This window comes from Natator depressus, chromosome 1, assembly GCF_965152275.1.
Source record: "Natator depressus isolate rNatDep1 chromosome 1, rNatDep2.hap1, whole genome shotgun sequence".
In the NCBI taxonomy this organism is placed as follows: Eukaryota; Metazoa; Chordata; order Testudines; family Cheloniidae; genus Natator; species Natator depressus.
Window position 1 is genome coordinate 191,906,235 of NC_134234.1, and position 20,373 is coordinate 191,926,607.

General features: G+C 39.9%; 1 protein-coding gene across 1 annotated transcript in view; it reads left to right on the top strand.

Moving 5' to 3' along the window:
• Window positions 1-20,373, top strand: part of CBLB (Cbl proto-oncogene B) — a 190,319-nt gene that overhangs the window by 75,446 nt on the left and 94,500 nt on the right. Inside the window, exon 4 of the mRNA XM_074972976.1 lies at window positions 12,920-13,066. Coding sequence (XP_074829077.1) covers window positions 12,920-13,066 — 147 coding nt within the window. The remainder of the gene's footprint in view (window positions 1-12,919; window positions 13,067-20,373) is intronic.

Genomic DNA, 20,373 nt, shown 5'->3' on the forward strand with positions numbered 1-20,373 from the left:
TCTTCCCCATCCCTTCCATCTCCACTCCTCAGGCTTCTCATCCCAGACGCCTTGTGCAACCATCGTAGTCTTTCCTCCTCTGGGCTGACACTGTCCAAATCCCAAACACAAACTCCCCAGTCTCTCTTCCTTCCCACATCCAATCCCCATTTTCTTCTTGCCCAACCTGTAAGGCGATGTATGATCCCTGAACTAGAGCTTAAAATTAAGCCACATGTGTTGTCATTCTTGTGCTAGGCTCTAGCTACTCCAAAGCTGGTCTGGTGACTCTCAGGGCAGGTATATAAGCCTCACAGGAGAAACTGCATCTCCGTCTGCTCAATGTCACTTCATGGCTTGGAACTTTCCTCTGACTGATAGTGGTAACAAATTCCACAAGACTTGCTCTTGCTCCAGCATTTTTCTAACCCCACTCTCTTTACTCCTGTTTCTGACTCGACCATAGGCTCGACTGCCATGGGTCCAACTGGTAGGCCTGACCATCCCATCACACTTTCTGACGCAGCCAATCCTAGTCCCTCCCCCCAGCTTCTTATCTGCCCTGTCTTGCCTCCCACACCTTGCGGCCATCCCCAGGCTCCTCATCTAATCTCAATCTCCCTGCTCCCTGGCTCCTTGTCTGTCTCTTTGCCCAGCCAATCCCACTTCTCCCATGACTCCCAAATCTTTTTCAGATGTGACTCTCGTGTCCTTGGTCCCCCACACCTGCTCCCACTCTCCTTCATCTACTATTCCCAGTCCAAGTTGTTCTCCCCTCTACCCCGAGCCCATTATCATTAGATTTCTTGTCCCAGTCTACTTTTTGCCCTACTTCCTGATCTGTGTTTTCTCTCCTCTCCATTTGAATCAAATGGCATCCTGCTCTATGCTGCTCTCAGTTCCAGTGCCCAGCCCCACCCGTGCCTTGAGCAGCTGAGAGCCACCATTACTGGGAATATCTGGCTTCACTGCTGTAGCCCTGAGCTGGAGCATGTTCAGTCACTCCGTGGAGATGGAGCATGAACAGTCTGGTCAGCACTAGGAACTGTCAGACTTGAGCTTCCTCAGTCAGGAAAAGAATAAACAGACATAAATCGGACGTCAAGAATTATAACATTTCAAAAACCAGTTGGAGAACACTTCAACCTCCCTGGACACTCAATTACAGACTTAAAAGTTGCAATTCTTCAACAAAAAAAACTTCAAAAACCAGACTCCAACGAGAAACTGCAGAACTGGAATTAATTTTTCAAACTGGAAACCATTAAATTAGGCTTGAATAAAGACTGGGTGTGGATGAGTCATTACACAAACTAAAAACTATTTCTAACTATTTCATGCTAATTTTTCCCCTATTGTTACTCACACCTTCTTGTCAGCTGTTCGAAATGGGCCATCCTGATTATCACTAAAGTTTTTTTCTCCTGCTGATAATAGCCCACCTTAATTAATTAGTCTCATTAGAGTTGGTATGGCAACAGCCATTTTTTTTCATGTTCTCTGTGCGTGTCTGTATTGTGACAAAGTTCCTACTCGGCCTTGGTGGATCCTGTGCTTATTGCATTTACATTTAGCTGTATTAAAATGCATATTGTTTGCTTACGTCCAGTTTACCAAGTGATTTAGATCACTCTAAATCAGTGACCTCTTCTCCATTACTCACCACTCCCCCAATTTTTGTGGTGTTTGTAAACTTTATCAGTGATTATTTTGTTTTCTTCCGGGTCATTGATAAAAAAGTTTAAATAGTATAGACTAAGAACTGATCCCTATGGGACCCCTCTGGAAACAGACCACATCAATGAGTATTCCCCACTTACACGATCAGTTAACCAGTTTTTAATCCATTTAATGTGTGCCATGTTAATTTTATATCGCTCTAATTTTTTAGCACCAAGTGAAACCACCTTACAGAAGTCTAAGTATGCTAATGCAAACGTTTACCATTGTCAAACAAAAAAGAAATCAAGTTCCTTCAACAGGATCTAGTTTCCATAAACGCATGTTGATTTGCATTAATTACATGACCCTCCTTTAGTTAATTATTTATCAAGTCCCATATCAACTGCTCCATTATCTTGCCTGTGACCCATGTCAGGCTGATGGTTCTGTAATTGCTTGGGTCATTCTGTTTATCCTTTTTACAAATTGGCACAACATTAGCTTTCTTCCATTCTTCTGGAACTTCCTTGTGCACCAAGACTTACTGAAAATCAGCATTAATAGTCCAGCAAGGTCCTCAGCAAGCTCCTTTACCTTTGCTGCATTCTTGGAAATGACTTAGAGATTTTGGTTTAAATTTTGCCCCAAAAATTTACTAAGGGAGACACCTGGCCTGTAAAATTTTTGAGCAGCTAATCTGGCAAACTTATAAGCAACTGAAAACAGAGACTTGTAATGGTAAGTGTTGGGCAACCTTAACAAGTGGTACTGCCAGCCGTGACTAGAATATATTGGTAGTATGTATTATTTGTAGCATCCCAGTCAAGATCAGGGCACCATTGTGCTGGGCACTTACTGTAAAAACACATAGGTAGACATGGTTTCTGCCATGTCAACATAATTCACTTCAGCAATGCTGTTTGAAAGATTTTATATTGTGTTTAGTATAACTCTCTTGTGAGCTGAGAGCATGTTAGGAAAATCATCTTTTTATTTTCCTGCTGGTCATGATGATTGTAAATGTATTTGAAGCCCACTGCAAACAACATGATTGTCACATCTGTACATATTCATTGTTTATTTCAATTAATATATTAATAGAAAGCACCTATCCTAATTTTCAGGTACTTTGGACAAACTTCAGAACTGTTTATAGATGCATCATTTGGCCTATGACATAAATCAATATTAAATTAATTCATTCAGCTCTTAATATTCATTTTAATCAAGGCTGTCTAGAGGAGTGCCAAAGGAGCAGAAAGAGTGATTCTAAGCAACTGTTCACGAGTAGAAGGGTGTAATAATGGTTGACTGGTGAATTGAACTAGAAAAATTAACATCCACCAGGCTTTGCTTCTAGACACATCAGCTTTAGTTACGTTAAATCATGTGCTTTCTGTAGACAGTTTTATAGTCAGCTCGGTTAAAAGCTACTGTGGTTAAATCAGTAAATGTTAGTGCTTAGTTTGTTGTTACCTATAATGAAATGAGATTGACTATTGTGTTCAAAGTATTTAGATTTGTAAATATTAAACCATTTGTTTAGTCAGTACAAATTAGTGGATTTGAGTTTGGCTCCCCCTTCCCCCCCTCCCCCCAGTTTTAACTAGGATGTTAATTTTGGCTGATCATCAACTGTCTTTGTAAGCTGTTACTTACCTAACATACTGACTTACTAAGTGTACTAAAGTAAGTTTTGGGGTCTTCTTTAACATGACTTTGTGTATGGTATCTGTTCAGCTGTATGGGGGAGGGAGTTGTATATAGAGTGTGTGTGAGTGGTGTGCATATATGTATACACACGTTAAAGCTACAACACACGTCATGGCATTGTTTGTTTTCCCACCTTACTCCATCATTGTTTCTTAGTGTGACCTGAGAGATGAGCACATGCTTTGGTTTCCATAGACATTCAATGTTTGTCTTCTTTACACTATTGATATGGGTTTGAAGACTAATCAGGTTTTATTGATGTGGATGCTTACCATTACGCCGAACTAAGGCTGCTAACCAATATCACATAGAACATCAGATAGGTATGATGCATTTTATAGGCTGGATTTAAACTGGAGTCTTAAAGGTGAAAGGTTCCATATACGTTACCTAGTACTTGAGCTATGAAGTCTGCCCACAAAATCAATTTTAGTCAACACTTCATATTTATTTCCATGGCTAGTGCTCTCTGGATTTTTTGGTAGCTTGGTGCTGAGCTCTGTAGAAGCATACAGAGTTTATGGCCACTTGTGGGAAAATGATTCAGGTTTTTGGATAATAGCACAAAACTGATTACATTTTAAAAATTTAATTCCTCTGAATTAGCTATTCTGTTTTGTTAGGACTAAGTTTAATTTTGGTTACTGTTCTTTCTTTGAGATGATAGTGATTACATATTTTCATCCCATGGATAGTCTTGTGGTATAGTGGCAATGAGACCTATTCGCATAAATACATTAGGCACTGCCTCAACAACCTCAATTTTTGTATTGGGTGAGCCGCATAATGTTTACTGTCTGGGTAATCAGCTTTTTGGCTTGTGGGCTGCACAGCCTCAGACTTCAGGAGAACCTTTAGTGCTTATTGCTACCAAAGGTCAGCTTATTTTGGGTTTGGAGTGGCTGCTTTTTAGGCACCCCAAATGTAGTCCACTGATAAAAGACCTGATCGGTAACTAGAAACACTTACCACAGCAGTTTCTGACTGGAGAAGAGGAGAGAGGGGAAGAGCTGCTAAAGAAAGAAGCAGTATTCTAGAAGTAGTACTTGTGGTCTAAGAGTTTCCAATGGCAAGGATTTTCGTTCTTTGCCTACCTTGTTTCTTTGGCTTTTTCTTTTCATCATTCCTCCTATAGAAATAAGAAAAGGGAAGGAACACCGATAGGGGAGGCTTTAAAATTGTTTTAAAATTATAAGAGGAAGAATGAAGGTGTGAGGTAACAATGGTGAGCAACTTCTTTTGTTTCAGCACTCCCCCACCCCCTTAGGAAACTTCCAGTTCTTCAAGCACTGAGGATTGTATGATGCTCTCTCAGCATTTGGCAGAAAAGCACTGGCTAAGCATTTACCCAGAGGATAAATGTATGAGTAAGTTCTTTCCTGTTATTCACAAACTCAGCTTTTCCAGGATTCATGAAAAAAATTGGTAATTACTTCTGTATAAATGACTTGTTATGCATAATGAGATGACACAGTACAATTTACATTTACGCAGTGCTTTTCATTCAAAGTCCTCAGTGTAGTTATTCATTTGTTAAACCTCACACTACCCAAGGGAAGGAGGTATTCTCATTTCCACTTTACAGATGAGTAAACTAAGGCACAGAGAGGTTAAACGAGTTTCCCATGGTGTTTTGGCAGAACTAGGAATTAGAACCCCAATTATTCTGACTCCCAGACCCATACTTCAGATACTGAACCATGCTTCCTCCCTTCCCATGCTTTTAAAAGTGATTTCTACATATATCCCAGAGTTGAACTGACCCCCCCAGAGGCTAGAAACAATTCTCTCTCACAGGGCATACTGGAAGCGATCTTCAGTTGTTTTTACTTCCTTCAATGCATTAAGTAGGGTTAATTTGGTAACATTAGATGATGTATCCCACACAACCAATAATCTACAATTACATGGAATGGGACATGAGTCCACCTTCTGGTTTTGTCCCCTGTTGTGTGTCGTCGTCGAAGTGAAATGTTCCTGGCTGGTATCACAGATGGTGGCAGCCACATTATGTATATCATCTGACATTCATCCTAGATAATTTATGGATAAACTCCAGTGCAGTCCTGATCATAGCATTTCTTACAGCATTGGCAGTTGGTGATTGACAGCCTGGCACTCATGTCAGAAGGAGACCATATTTCATTCTTTGCAGGAGGAAAGCTGGCAGGTATTGAAGAAATGTGTTAATTTGGGGTTGAAGGGGAAGGAAGAGATACTCAGACATTTGTAGAAAAGGCACAGTTAGTTTTATTGGCACGTCTGTGGTTCTAATCACCATGGTAGTGGAACATCCAAAAATATTATATTAATGAAGAGAGAAAAGGTGGGTGAGGTAATATCTTTTATTTGACCAGATTCTGTTTGTGAAAGACAGGCTTTCAAACTTACACTGAACTCTTCATTAAGTGTGTCAATGATTTTGCGAGATAAGGAAGTGTTATCCCCTCTTTACAGATTGGGAAACTGAGGAACAAAGGCTAAGTGACATACATGGTCACACAGGGATGGTGAATAGCAGAGCTAGGGAGAGAGAACCCAAGCCATCCTGACTCCCAGGTCTGTGCCCTAACCCCAAGACCATCCTTCCTCCCTTATTGTTGCTTAGTGCAATATCCTGTGAGTCTTACTGTATCCGGAACATGCAGACCTGAAGTGTTTATTTTAAATATAACTGATCATGGGAAAATGAGCTTTGTATGTGCTTTGGATTTTCAAGCTTTATCAGCTTGCTTTTTATATTGTAGAGTTTTAAAAAAAATCATCAGTTCACCTTATGAATGCTCTTCAAAAAAGAGCTTTCTTTATGTATGTATTCTAAAGAAAAATATTGTACAGTGGCTTATTTTTTCTTTAATAGTAGATTGAACTACTTCTGTTTTAGACATGATTTACAAAAAAATGTTTGATTAGTCTTGATTTAAAGACATTCTAGATCTAATAGACTTCACTCTGGTGCTTTCCTTATGAAAGGGGAATTGTGTTGCATATTTTGAACTTGAAAACCTGTCAGCATGAGTGATCACATCACTTACTATGGCAGATTGCAGCCTAACAAATAATATGTACTCTTGTGCAAAGATAAAAATTATTTATTAAATGATTCAAAGGAAGCAATCTCATGGTAATCTAATTTTCAGCATGATGTAACTGCAAAATTAAACAATCTGTCATTCATGTTATACCTCTTAGAGAATCTGACTTCTCTTGCACACGGTTGGAGATTTCTAGGACTATACAGACATTTATTTCAAAATGAGAGGCAGAGCAGTTACCTTAATCAAGAGACAACTGGTAGCATACAATAAAAGCTCTCTGCATAGAAGTGACAAGAATGGACGCTAGAGAAAATAGGCAGGCAGATGTGTTTTGTTTCAATTTATTTGCAAAGTGTCTTTGTAATAAAAATTGTCTGATTTTATTTTATGTGCCATTCAGTGATTACAAAGATGGAGGAAGACATGGGGACCTCTGCTTTGCGTTGTATATTTATGTACATAATGGTCCTATCTAATGACTGATGAGTGTATTCTTTGTAGATCTCAGAGTGTTTATCATTATTCTCATTTCACAGACTGGGAAGCAGAGGCACAAAAGTGTACTAGTTTATCAAACGTACAGCAGATCAGTGGCAGGACCACGAATGGAACCCAGGTCTTCTAACTCCAAGTCAGCCAGACCGCACCTCCTCCCATAAAATAAAATTAAATGTTGGCACAGCCTAGTTTTTAATGTTGTTCCATGCCAGGCATGCTTAAATTTCCTATTTTATAGAAACTGAGGGGTAGAACTTCTCTTCAAAAATCTTTATTACTTGCTAGCTATTACGGTTAACATACCATAATATTTTCTTTATTAAGCCCTATTTTCAAATGATTACAATGGAGTGATGAAAATTCCTTCTGGGCTGAAGTGTATACATCTCAGATGGCTTTGTTTTAGAAAACTGCTTCTGACAAGCAATTGCTTCATAGTGTATGTTAATTGCTTTGAACATTTATATACTTTTGCAGTTAGAAATGGAAAAAAAAGTGTAGTCTCTGGAGAAGATCCTCAATTGGTGTAAGTCAGCAGAGCTCCATTGACCACCATGCATAGCCCTTGATTGTGCTGGAACACTACCATCTGAAAATTTGACCCTCCATAGGTTATCTATAGCTAGATGTATATGTTCAATGTGAACAAAATACAGCCTTTACTGCAGCATACAGGGTTTTTTTCAAAACCTGTTTCCAGAATGCTCATTGACTGTGTCAATGCTTTAGGGCACTCTCTCTCTGTAGAAGTTGAAGATACTGGGTGGGTTCAGGTGGGCTGTGGAAACTCAGCCTGAACTGGGAATGGAAAAGTCTAATTGTCTATGCGTTGGAGGTCAGGTTGACCCAGTGGAGGAGTATTTGCATCTACAGTAGGTGTTGGGCAGGTGGCAGATGATACAGGGAAGGAGTGAGTCATGCGGACTTTAAAATGTAGTCTATATACAATTAATTAGTGGCAAGATATTCCTAAGTGTCACCACAGAGTAACTCTTTTCTGGTATAAGATGATTGAAATTTGTACTTCTGATTTCAGTGTGGCAATCCAGAAAAAAGGATGTGAACCCATCATGGTTTCCTCTGTTCTGCCAGGGATTACTTGGTCTACACCTAAAACTTAGCTTGACCTAGCTACATCAGTGAGGGCTGTGACAAATTTCATACCCTGTGTAATGTAGTTAGTTCAACCTCACCCCCAGTGTAGACACCGCTAGGTCAAAAGAAGAATTCTTCCATCTACCTTGCTGCTGTCTCTCAAGGGGGTGAATTTACTACAGTGATGGAAAACCCCTCTGTCGCTGTTATAAGTGTATGCTACAGGGCTACAGCAGTGTGGGTGAAGTGCAGCAGCTGTGCCAGTGTAGTGCTTGTAGAATAGGCATACAGTCATGTCCTCACTTGCATTGTGCCTTCTGTGAAGTACAATATGGGATTCCTATTTGAATTTGGGACTTTGGAAAGAAGGGCAGTCTGGATCTATAGAGAACTTAAAAACCCAAGTGTTATCTCCTACACCAGTTAGTTATTAAAATAGTTCAATATTTGGGCCCTTAGCATCTGCTTACCTCACAATCCTTAATAGATTTTTATCTTCACAACACCCCTGTGAAGTAGGGATGTATTAAAAAACCAAGTGATTTGCCCAGTGTCACACAGGACATTTGTGGCTGAGCTGGGAAATGAAAACAGGTCTTTGGAATCAGTCTAGTGGCTAGGGGACTGGACAATCTTCCTTACACTATGGTTTATTAACCCTAATTAATGCAGGGGTACTGCAGTCATGTATTATAATGAATTGTGCTCTGTTTATAAGATGACAGTTCAGTTTTCCAGCCATCACCACAACTTCAGTTCCTGAAAGAAGAAAAGACATTTGCATCCAGGGTAAAATTCACTGCACTCACAAAAAGCAGGGATATTTAGGCTCTATACAAGTGGAGTGTGGGACAGTCCAGGAGAGGAAATTAACACCTCCAAGCCAGTACCAGGGTGCCTGTATGCTTAAATAGTAGTTGTAGACCTGCAAGCCAGTTACTTCTGGAGCCACATAAATGTGGATTTGAAATCTCTTTTCTCGTCTGCAGTTAGTACTATACCAGTGTGGCTACTTGGCTGTCACGGAGAGTCTTCCCACAGCATTCAGGGAGTGCACAGCCACTTCGGTAAAGCCACTCTACAGGGAGATCCTATGTGCAGCTCCTATGGGGGGGATGAGGTGGTAACAGATTTTCCAAATCAAGGTGAATTGCACCCCCAGAGAAGAAAACAAGAAGCACTAAAGTTCAGTCTGTCTTCCATACACCACCCTTAGATAACACATTACACCCCCTGTCTTAGCTTTAGCTTCTGATCCATCAAATATAAACACCATAGGCAAGATTCTGGCCACCTGATCCATCTGCTGAGGGCTGCATTGGTGGTATAAGGCAGGCAGAAAGCCATTCTGTTCAGCTATTCCCCTAGCATAGAGGAATCCCCATAAAATGTAGAATCTGTATACTTGGCTTTGTATACAAGTATACTCTTTCCTTCTGGCCACCACATTGGGGGCATATTGGGAGCATAGCGGTGAAGTAATGGCTGGAGTTCTGCTACACTCTGGCAATCCCCTGCTGTAATAGAGCCTGTTAGGGGGACTGTGCAACTGGTCATGATTTAGAGCAGCTCTAAATTCTGCTGGGAGAGGGCCCCTCCCCAAAGATTAGGGAAAAGCAACTGTTGATGCTCTGAGCTGGGGCCGAGGGCTTCGCAGTGTGGGAGGGGGCTCTGGGCTGAGCCTGGGTCAGGGGGTTGGGGCGCAGGAGGAGGTGAGGGGTGTAAGCTCTGGGGAGGGAGTTTGGGTGCAGGAGGGGGCTCCGGGTTGGGGCAGAGTGTTGGGGTGCTGGCTCTGGGAGGGGGCTCAGGACTGGGGCAGAGGCTTGGGGTGCAGTAGGTGGTTCGGAGTGCTGACTCCGGGAGGGGGATTGGGGTGTGGGCTCCTGCCGGGCGGCACTTACCTCGGGCGGCTCCCGGTAGATGGTGTAGCGGGACTTAGGCTCACTTCCTGCCCCGGCCCCATGCTGCTCCCGGAAGGAGCCAACGCTCCTCTGCAGCCCCTGGGGGGGGCCATGTGGCTCCGCGTGCTACCCCTCTGTACTGGCACCGTCCCCCGCAGCTCCCATTGTCCATAGTTCTCTGTTCCCGGCCAATGGGAGCTGCGGAGGCGGAGCTTGCAGGCAGGAGAAGTGTGCGGCGCGCCCACCCTGGGGCCGCAAGGGCGTACTGGCTGCTTCTGGGAGCGGTGTGGCGTCGGGGCAGACAGGGAGCATGCCTTAGCTTAGGCCAGTGGTCACCAACCAGTCGATCCTGGAGACTCTCCTAGTCAATTGTGATTTCTAGTGGTTCAGCAGGGCTGCTGCTATCTGCTATAGATTTTCTGTAGAATATGTATTAAGTACCTGTTGCACTAATTGTGCTTCAAAAGTTTATTTTATGAAATTGGAACTCAGTGACTTAGCCACTGATTAATAATAATGATCTGTAAGTATATTTTTAAAATAATACTTACAGATGATTAGTTCTCAGTTTAAGTAATTCACCATATCCATGTTACTTATTAACTATGTCCAATCTATTTCAGTAAAAATATGAAGCTTTATAACTTTAACCAATAACAACTTCAGGTTTTCGGGAGGCTTCATTATGGATATCAGATGGATAGAAAATGCGTAGGTGTCAGCATGGTCTAGTAGATAGGACTTTGGACAGAGACTCAAGTTCCATTCCTGGCTCTCTCATTGGCCTGCTTGATCTTGAGAGAGTCACTTCACCGCCCCATGCCTCAGTTTTCCCCCATCTTTAAAATGGGGATAATGATACTTGCCTCCCCTTGTAAAGTGCTTGAGGTCTACTGATGAAAACACTAAATAAGAGATGGGCATTAATATATTTTCAATGAAACCAAAGAAGAACTTTTTCCTTTGAAAATAATGCCACTGACTACTTCCCCAATTTTTTTGTAGCTGAGTTGTTTGCCGGGCAGAGCCACTGTTGTATAATTCAAATGGCTGCCTGATCATAGAACAGACACTAATACTTGGCCCGGGTTCAGCATGATACTTTATCACTTGCCTCACTTTCAGTGCAACTTGTCCTATTGAAATCAATACACTGTTTGACCACGTCAAACTGTCTGTCCAGTTAGCTCTTCCCGAACTGGTTGAATCTGTAATGGTATGGGCAACAGTCCTCCAGATGTGGAGAGCAGATGGGAAGTGGAAGGAGAACGTGACTTAAAAAATATAAGTTAGTCTGAGGTGGACCCTGGTGATTGAAAAGTCACTGTAAGATGGTGGTTGCTTGCACTGTGTTTCAGGCCTGAGTCCTGAGATTTACAAATAAAGAACATATGGGCCTAATTAAAAAGAACAAAGGAAACAGAGAGTGGGGGAGGTGGAGAGGAACAAATCCAGAAAATAAGAAACAGTTGGACACCCGAATTATAGGCATCTGATTTTACTGGATTAATTAAAGACTGCCGAAGAGCTAACCCCACAGCCATTTGGAGGGGTGGGGGAGGCAATGCAGTATATTAATTACACTTTTTTTTTTTAAAGACTTGTGGTTTTATTGTAATTCTTTTTATCATAGCTTTCCTGATAGCGAAACCTATAGAAAAAGCTTCAATTCAGCTTCCATTCTAACTCTCTGTTTTCAGTTGCTCATGAGTTCTTCAGTATTCTTCTATTTGGGCTGAAATTTTCCATGTTTATTTTCAGTCCTAAGTTGCATTTCCTTTTGGGAAGGCTTTGGGAAATCACTTCAGCTATTTGAGTTAGGTGAGCAGGGAAAATATACTTTTTCCTATTCTGAAAAATATTTATTTTGTCATGGGTAACTTCATCAATTGTACTTCTCATGTATCTAAAAAGGAACTTTGTAACTTAAGGAACTTTGAATTTTTCTCTTTAAAAAAAAAAAAAAAAGCTACAAGCAATTACAAAATAGTATATATTTTATTATGTTTTGGTTTAATTGCTTGCAGCACTATAGAGTTGTAAGGGAGGTTTTTAACTTGTGTAGTTAAAAATGGTTCTTGCCTTAATTTTTAAAGATAAATTAGATGCAAAGATGTATCCAGATACATCTGCTTATCTGCTACATATCTGGGCTGGCCCTGAGGCCTTAAAAACCCTGTTTCTTTCTTAGCTAGGGTGATCAAGGATATTCCCACAATGAAAGCCTTGGAGTTTTTCTTCCCAAAGCGTCTTCTGACAAACTCTTTCACCAGAAAGGATATCCGAGTTGAAGGATGCATTGTTCTTTTTACTACACTAAATGGGATTTTTTGTCACCGAAACTAAATTGCTGTTGGTAACGAACTGATGTGAAGCCTGAAAATTTATAGAAGTGAACTAGTAGGAAAAGTCTTGATTTTGTTTGCCACTGAAAACTTGAAGGAAACGTTAACACTAGAGGAGGCATGTTAAAGAAAACAAGAAATAGGAAGCATCTGCAATAAAGAAAAGTTGAAGAGAATAAAGAGAATAAAAGTGTTAGGCAGAATAAGTGGGATGTGATAGAGTGGACAATTAACACTGTCCTTACACTTCTGGATTGAAAGGTGGTACGTCACACATGAAAATGTATTTAGTGATTATCCAAGTCCATAGTAGTTGTCTAATATTCAGCAATTAAACAGTACAAGGATGGGGCTTGTACGCAATCCTAAGATATACAGTGTTCTGTTGATTAAAGAACTTTCACAAACAAGTGCTAAACAGAATCAAATTCTATTCCACTGTTGAAAGTTGTAGCTTAAAGCTAAGTATAAATTGTCAGTGGAATGTATGTGAATACTTGCATTGCAAATACATGTTAAATATGAAAAAATAATAAAATGTGTTAGTCACTTATTTACTGGGGCTTGAATTGGGGGTTCTTTGTTTCCCTTTTATCAGCCGATAGTACAAACACCTTAAATAAACACAAGTTGAAAGACCTATTAATGGTTTTAAGGTTTTTCCTCTTTCTTTTTCTTATAATTGCAGGCGAAACCTTACAAAGCTGTCCCTGATCTTCAGCCACATGCTGGCAGAAATCAAAGCAATCTTTCCTAATGGCCAATTCCAGGGCGACAACTTTCGTATCACAAAAGCAGATGCTGCAGAGTTCTGGAGAAAATTTTTTGGAGACAAGTAAGTATTGCTGGTTAGAAGGATTGTGAATTCTGTCTTATAACATGCATACAGAGAAGTACTGTTTTAAATAATGCAAATAGAATAGATATAATTTTTTTTTTGCCAGAGTTGCCATAATGATTTCGCATTTAGTTTCTTTATGGTTATTTAGTTTCAAGAAGTAAAGGTTGGGTGCAGTAGTTCTCTTCTGTAGGTAAAATATATGTAAAGAAAAATGAACTACGGATGGCGTGAAGGGAATATTCGGAAGAAAGTTTTGTTTTCCTTTTAGTCTTTCAAATTGTGTTGCTGTAGAAGGTGGAAAACCCATGATGAAATTTTTTTTTGTTTTCTTAAAATTGATATGAATTTTTTGATCCTTTTCTCCAAATCCCATAAACAAGTCCTGTCTGCTTTTCACTTTCCTGTTGGTTTCCATTTCCAGTTTGTCCTTCCGTGTGTTAAGCAAAATTTTAAATTTGGAAAGTAACATAAGCTAAGACCAAATTTTTAAGCAAGATAGGAATATAAATTACAGTAATCTCTAATCTGATTAAAACCAGTACTTGTCTCGAAATCCTCTTCTGCTAACCAGTGTAACATTAGAGGCCCCATCCTGAAAACAACAGCACACTTATTCCTGTCCATAATCCCTTTCATTTCAGTTTAAGGAATTATTTTCACTTAAACATTGACCACAGTACGTTAAATTATTTCATCACTCTTCTACATCTGAGAAATTAAATTTGAAGGTGAATATGAATACTTTGGTTCTGATCCTGCAAACACCTGCAGCTAAATTTGTCAAAATGAGAGAAGATACGCAGGTGGAGGTGAGATGATTTAGGTCCTTGAAGGTGAGGGTAAGAAGCTGCTGTCTTGTCACTCCAGAAATATTTTCTATCCGTCTAGTAAACTAAAAGGCACTTGCTCCGTACAGTCAGAAAAAGATAGTTTCAGTTTTAGATACTGGCACTCCAAAGATTGTCTAAACCATATTTTTTAGGTTAATGGATACTCTTGGAGTATCAGTTTATCATTTTTTATGGGCCATTGCATCTAGGGTGAATTTTAAGATATGTTTAAGATATGCAAAACCACAATGCATTGTATGATGTATATTGTTCTTGCCTACATGTCCTGTTACAAGAGATTTACCATAGACTGAATTAGGAACTTTAACTGAATCTGATGTTCCCTGCCCACATTGCTACATTTTCAGTGAACAAGTTTACTGCCTAACGCATACTCTCAGATTAGTAATGTTTGACTATATTTGGTTTCTTGAATATGTGTGCTACTTTACAAATACGTTAAGATGGAGTCCCTGTACTGAGGACCTTAGAGTCCAACTCTGATATGACATGTGGAATAACAGTTAAAGTGCAGGAATAGATGGAAACAACATATCTGTGTAGATGAGTTCTGGGAGGCTTAATGAAAGAAGCAAGTTTTTAGAAGAATATGCTGTACAAGGAGGGTATTGTGAGCGTACAGGATTGTTTAAAAAACTGGCGACTAAATAGAGCACTTCAAACACAAATTGTAACATTTTTAAAAATACTTTGTGGACTTTATGCAGGCTGTAGATGAATATGTGATACAGGCTTGTCACGCCTTCATTATCAGTATTTATCATTACAAAACACTTTTATAGTGGCAGGAACAGAAAAAGGTTGGCGAGATTCATAGTTTTTTTTTTTTTTGTTTGTGTTTTTGGTTTTTTTAAGGTCACAAGGGACCATTATGATCATCTAGTTTGACTTCCTGCATAACACAGGCCATAGCATTTCACCAAGCAATTCCTGAGTCAAGCCTCTAATCTCTACTTGAGCTAAGGCATGTCTTTTTTAAAAAAGACACCCAGTCTTGATTTAAAACACTTCAAAGGATGGGTAGTCCGCTATGGCCCTAGGTTATGGTTCTAGTGTTTAATTATACTTGCTGTTAAATTGCCCCTTACTTCTCATCTGACTTTTGTCTAGTTTCAGCTTCCAGCCAGTGGATCTCATTAGGCTTTGCCTGCTAAAATAAATAGTCCTCTATCTGAAATCGTGTCCCCATATAAGTATTTATTTCTGATCAATTCCTGATCAAGCCATCTCTTGATCTTCTTTGTTAAGAGAAGTTTCAGAGTAGCAGCCGTGTTAGTCTGTATTCGCAAAAAGAAAAGGAGTACTAGTGGCACCTTAGAGACTGACCAATTTATTTGAGCATAAGCTTTCGGGAGCTACAGCTCACTTCATCGGATGCATCCGATGAAGTGAGCTGTAGCTCCCGAAAGCTTATGCTCAAATAAATTGGTCAGTCTCTAAGGTGCCACTAGTACTCCTTTTCTTTTTGTTAAGAGAAGTGAACCTGAGCATGTTTTATGCTGCCATTGGCCCTGCTCAAAAGATCTTTCAAAACATCATCAAGGGTCAGGAAAAAAAATGTGTTTTTTTTTTTAAGGATTTTTATTGTCAAAGGCTCAGGGCACGTGACTTAAAATTTCTTGTGATAGAGCACCCTTTAAAAAAAAAAAGTCAATTAAAAACACCAAGTTGTAAATATCAAGTTTTTTAAATGCCCACACATCATCTACTTTTCATTTAGTGTGTCCTTCTTTTCTTAGTTATCCTTAGAGTTTGATCCTTGGTCCCTTCCCCTTTTTCCTTTTTTGTGCTATCCTTGGGTAACTTTACCTGCTGTTCTGGCTGCAACGTCCATTTCTTTGCTGAATACTTACAGATCGCAACCATAAATCTAAATCCAACTCTGAACTTCACCCTTGGCTTGTTCATTTCCTTCTGACCCCTCCTCTTTCTCTGCTTTTCCTGAGCCACCTGACTTAGTGCCTCTCTTCTCCTTCTTGTCTCTTGTCTTCATACCTCTGTTTGTGCCACACTTTCCTGGTGATCTAATTTCTCTATTTAAAAACAAACAAACAAAAAAACCCACCTTTCCAGATGGATTCTAATTTCAACTGTAAATTTCTTGGGGCTTGGACCATGTGTGTTATATTTTGCATGGTGTCAAGCATAGACAGACCTCAATAAGTAGTTGCTATTTTTAGTAGGCTGACTTTTTAAGAACCTGCCACTTGCCCATGATTAACAACCTCACTTCTCAGTAGTAAACAGTTAATTTGCGCTCAGCATGCTTGGCATTCACCCAGATTTAGTTAATTGTGTTTAAGTAACTGTAAAGCATGTAACAGCATGAATGTTGAATACATAGATGAGTAAAAGTTATTGTCTTGCATTACCATTTAATCTCTTTATGAAATGAAATGCTTGAAGCCTTTTAGGCATGAATTGTCTTTTAATTCACTGAGTATCACACACTGATATGCCTTTGGGGGTCACATCCTTTTAAGGTGGGCGTGTTTTGACAAATTGGTCTGCAAATATTTACATATCCCTTTCCTAGACATAGTGCATACTTCAAGCTTTAGGGTGTTGGACGAGATGTAATAAATGACATCTCCAGTGTTCATACTGGTAAATATGTTCAATATTGAATTAATTGCTCAAATATAGATAGTATATTCAAACCCGCCTGCTGAAGTTTGGCCCCATAGACCTAAATTTAAGTCCCAATTCTGCTACTGGCTCCCTCCTGTCAGATTCCTGTGTCAATGCTGAACCCCACTGAAGTGAATGGGGATCTACATGTGATCAAAATTCTACCTCTAAAAAACAAATGGACAGGATTGGGTCCTTAGAGACTTCAGTAAAAGTGATAGGATTTTTCAGGGTTGCTGGCCACACAAAATCCCATTTAAGTCAGTGGGAGCTCCAGGACCTATGGAAAAACAGTCCACACATTTAGGTTTCCAAATACCGATTTAAAAGCCTAACTTTAGGCACCTAGGTCTGAAAATTTTGGCCCATATATCCAACTTCAGTAAGGTGCCCTTCAGAACTATTACAGACATATATGCATTGTAAGCATATTAGTATGTTGCTTCAACTTAGATACAGCTGCCTTGATGGATACTGGTTCATTGACCTGTGTCAAGCTCCTTTTGCATCAGCACTTTTAAATAGAGCACATTGCGAGTGAGATTCTAATTGCAGAGGGAAAAACTCCAATAACTTCTTGAACAAAAATCTTATTTTTTGTTTAAACAAACTAAAATTTAGGAAAACGGCACTATTCAGAGCAGCACTTATGCACATGCTTCATGGTAAGCATCTATTTAATTGCCTTCCTGAATTAGGGCTGTCAGATACATACGAGGGTTCTGATATGTGTGTAATTCATAGAACACCTTATCCAGAGATCTTCTACTCATTTTTACTCAGTCATTATTCTGAGGACAATGGGAGTTTGCTCAGGTAAACACTAAGTAAATTACCTTGAGATTTGGCTCCTAGAGAAATAATAAGCGGTTAAAATGAGAAACATGGAAATAATTATGTTACGTTTTGTGTCCCTGAGCAGAGACATGCAATTATTTCTTTGTAGCTGATCATGTTACGATTTTTCAGAATACAAATATAAACATTTTCGAGTTTCTCTGAAAAAACAATTGGAAACCATCCCACAATCCCACCTTGTTTTGTAGAGTGTTTTTTCTGACTAAATTTTGAAATATAAATGAAGCTTTAACAAAAGTCATGATCCATTATGTCCTAGGCCTGCTCTTTAGATTTTTGTGCCTTTTGGGCTTTGTCTAGCAGCAAAGTAAGGCATGCTGCTTTTTATTTTTTTAATGTGGATGTACAGTAAATTCTCAAAAATCAATTCCTGGCATCCAGTCTGTGCTGAACACTTATTTTTCTCTTTGACTGCTCTTCCCAAATGAATTGGAAACTTATTTTGTTGCTCTCTAATAAGCAGTATTGTTTTTCCAAGAACACGTGTTGCTGCACTCATTCTTTTACAACCATCAGGGCCGCTACAACCACTTTAAGGCACATTCTGCAGGTTACCAACATATGCATCATAGCATGCTTGTCTTCCTTCAGAATTTACAGCCAGCTATGTGCACAGCCAGATGGTTTCAAATTGTTTAATTAAAAATACATTAATAGCCAAGATAACTATTAGAAGTTCCTACTGACTATTTATCTAGCCATCATCAGTTGACAGTTTCCCTTAGGCACCACAGAAGTGGGTCTCACGGGGGTATTTGAAGGAAGACCGGGTTTAACAGATTTATTCATTGAGGTCATTCCATTAATTTCCCTCCTCTTTCAAATCCCTCCTCAAAATCCTCTTCTGTGGTTCCTAAAGGAAACTGCCAAATGACAGTGGCCAGATAAAGGGCCACGAAAGACTTCTGCATGGAAGAATGTGTGAAGATGTTTGTGGGAGAAACAGGCAAATAGGAAATGGAGGCTGCCATCCTCCATGGACCAAAGTGAGTGGAAGGTTTGTAGCACATTAAATAATAAAGACAATTACAGATCAGGACTAAGTAATGAAGGAGCTTAAATGTAAGGATCAGAATCTTTTATATGACACAATGGGGAAAGTTGAGCCAGTGCAGGGGCTCAAAGGGTTGACATGGTCAAAATAATGGGGCAGAAAGATGATCTTAATGACGGTGTTTGGAACCAGAGAGACAAGCCTTGAACAAGTATGACTAGGTTTGTTATGCCACTTCAGTCAGTCATTGCACTAAGGTCTTGATGTCACTAGGCCTATAGCAGTCAGTTCTGTGTGATGAGGTGGATTCCTTGTTGCAGCCATGTTCATGTAAATTAGCATGGAGGCAGCTAGCAGTGCCTCTTCCTGACCTTTTTTAAAAAAAAAACAAAACAAACAAACAAAAAAACTTTGTACTGAATTAGTAGATCAGCCACTAACATGGGTTCCCCAAATACTTTCAAATGGAACAGGAGTATGGCCAGAAAAACACAGTGATCTGAGACTGACTTTGCAGAAGGCCTAACTTGGATCCCTGATAGCGTGTGTTGCAATCCCTGATGCAGACAGAGAAAGGAATTTGGAGAAATGGGAGCCGACCCCACATAAATATAGAAAGCTCTTTTTTTCCAGCCCCTTGCAGTTCCAGATCATGCATGCCCACAGATGGTTGTGGTCCTTGGTGACTGTGGGTGTTTGGAACCCATTGTTCACTAATGAAGCCATGGTGTGTAGGCAGCTCTGTACAGATATGTGCTGCCTCAGGAAATACTAACCTGTAGTCTCCAAAGAGAGACTGCTTAGGCAAGGGATACGTACTCCTTTGCTCCTTCTTTATTCCCAGAGCCTCGCCCTCCTTTCCTTTCCCTACCCTCCTGTGTTAGGCTTCAGTTGTACTTCTGACACATGGGGTCATTATTGTAACTGTTGTATAGAATGGGATGGCATGGTGGAGCAGAAGTGCTTTTTCCCCCTTGTGACTGATCTTCTCAGGCCTGTTTTGAATTGACTTGTACAGTTGTTTGCTCTGGGCTTCAGAACCAAAGGAAGCATGAGGTCCATTTTTCATACTGGAGGGTGTTTGGAGCAATATTCTAAGAAAGCTGTGTTCAGTGATGATAAACTGAAACCCACATCAGTTGCCTCTAACATTCAAAGAATTTTGTTTAGATCTGGGTGACTGCTTGAATTTTTTAAATAAATTCACTTTGGACAGTCATGCCCCTTTTGTGTTTGTTTGAATTCTGCAGCATTTCTGAGAGAGTCGTACTGGCACAGATGTTGGCAGAATGTCAATTTCCAAGTTACACACATACATATTCACACCACAGGTGCTTCTGAGCTCCTCTACTTCGAGAGAGAAGAAACAATGGCATGTGCACATCTGACCGGTGCAGCTCAGATATTGCACATTGAATGTTCACAGAGATTTTTTTTTTAATCCATAGTTGTTGGTTCTTTTAAGCAAAACATGCAAATACTTAAAAAGTTTGAGGAAAATCCCAGTTTGCTCTTTGATATTCCATGAGCAGAAAAAGAAGCTAAATCCATCTGTTAAATTATTTGTTGTGAATTACTTGCTGAGCTCTAATCCTTCAAATGGCTTGGAGGAAGCTTGGCTTGGCGTTTTAGAGTATGATATATCTTGGAATCCTGAATAACCCTACCCTTGGGGCAAATGCTTATTGAAACTGCTTTTTATATAAGATGATGTCTAAAACAAAACTTTTACTCTGCCCAGAACAGACCTCATGCCACCAATTTGTTACAAATGCAATTACTACTGTCACTCTATCAGAGAAAATAGAAAGGCAGTTTCCACTGGGAATGTTTTTTCTTCTGGTGGGCGCCTCAGATGAGAGGAAGACCAGAGGTGATTATCCAGATACAGTCAGGTCTGCAGCAAGAGACAGAGTGTTTAGGTGTATATGAGAAACTTTTTCTGCATTAGGGTCTCAAACAAGCTT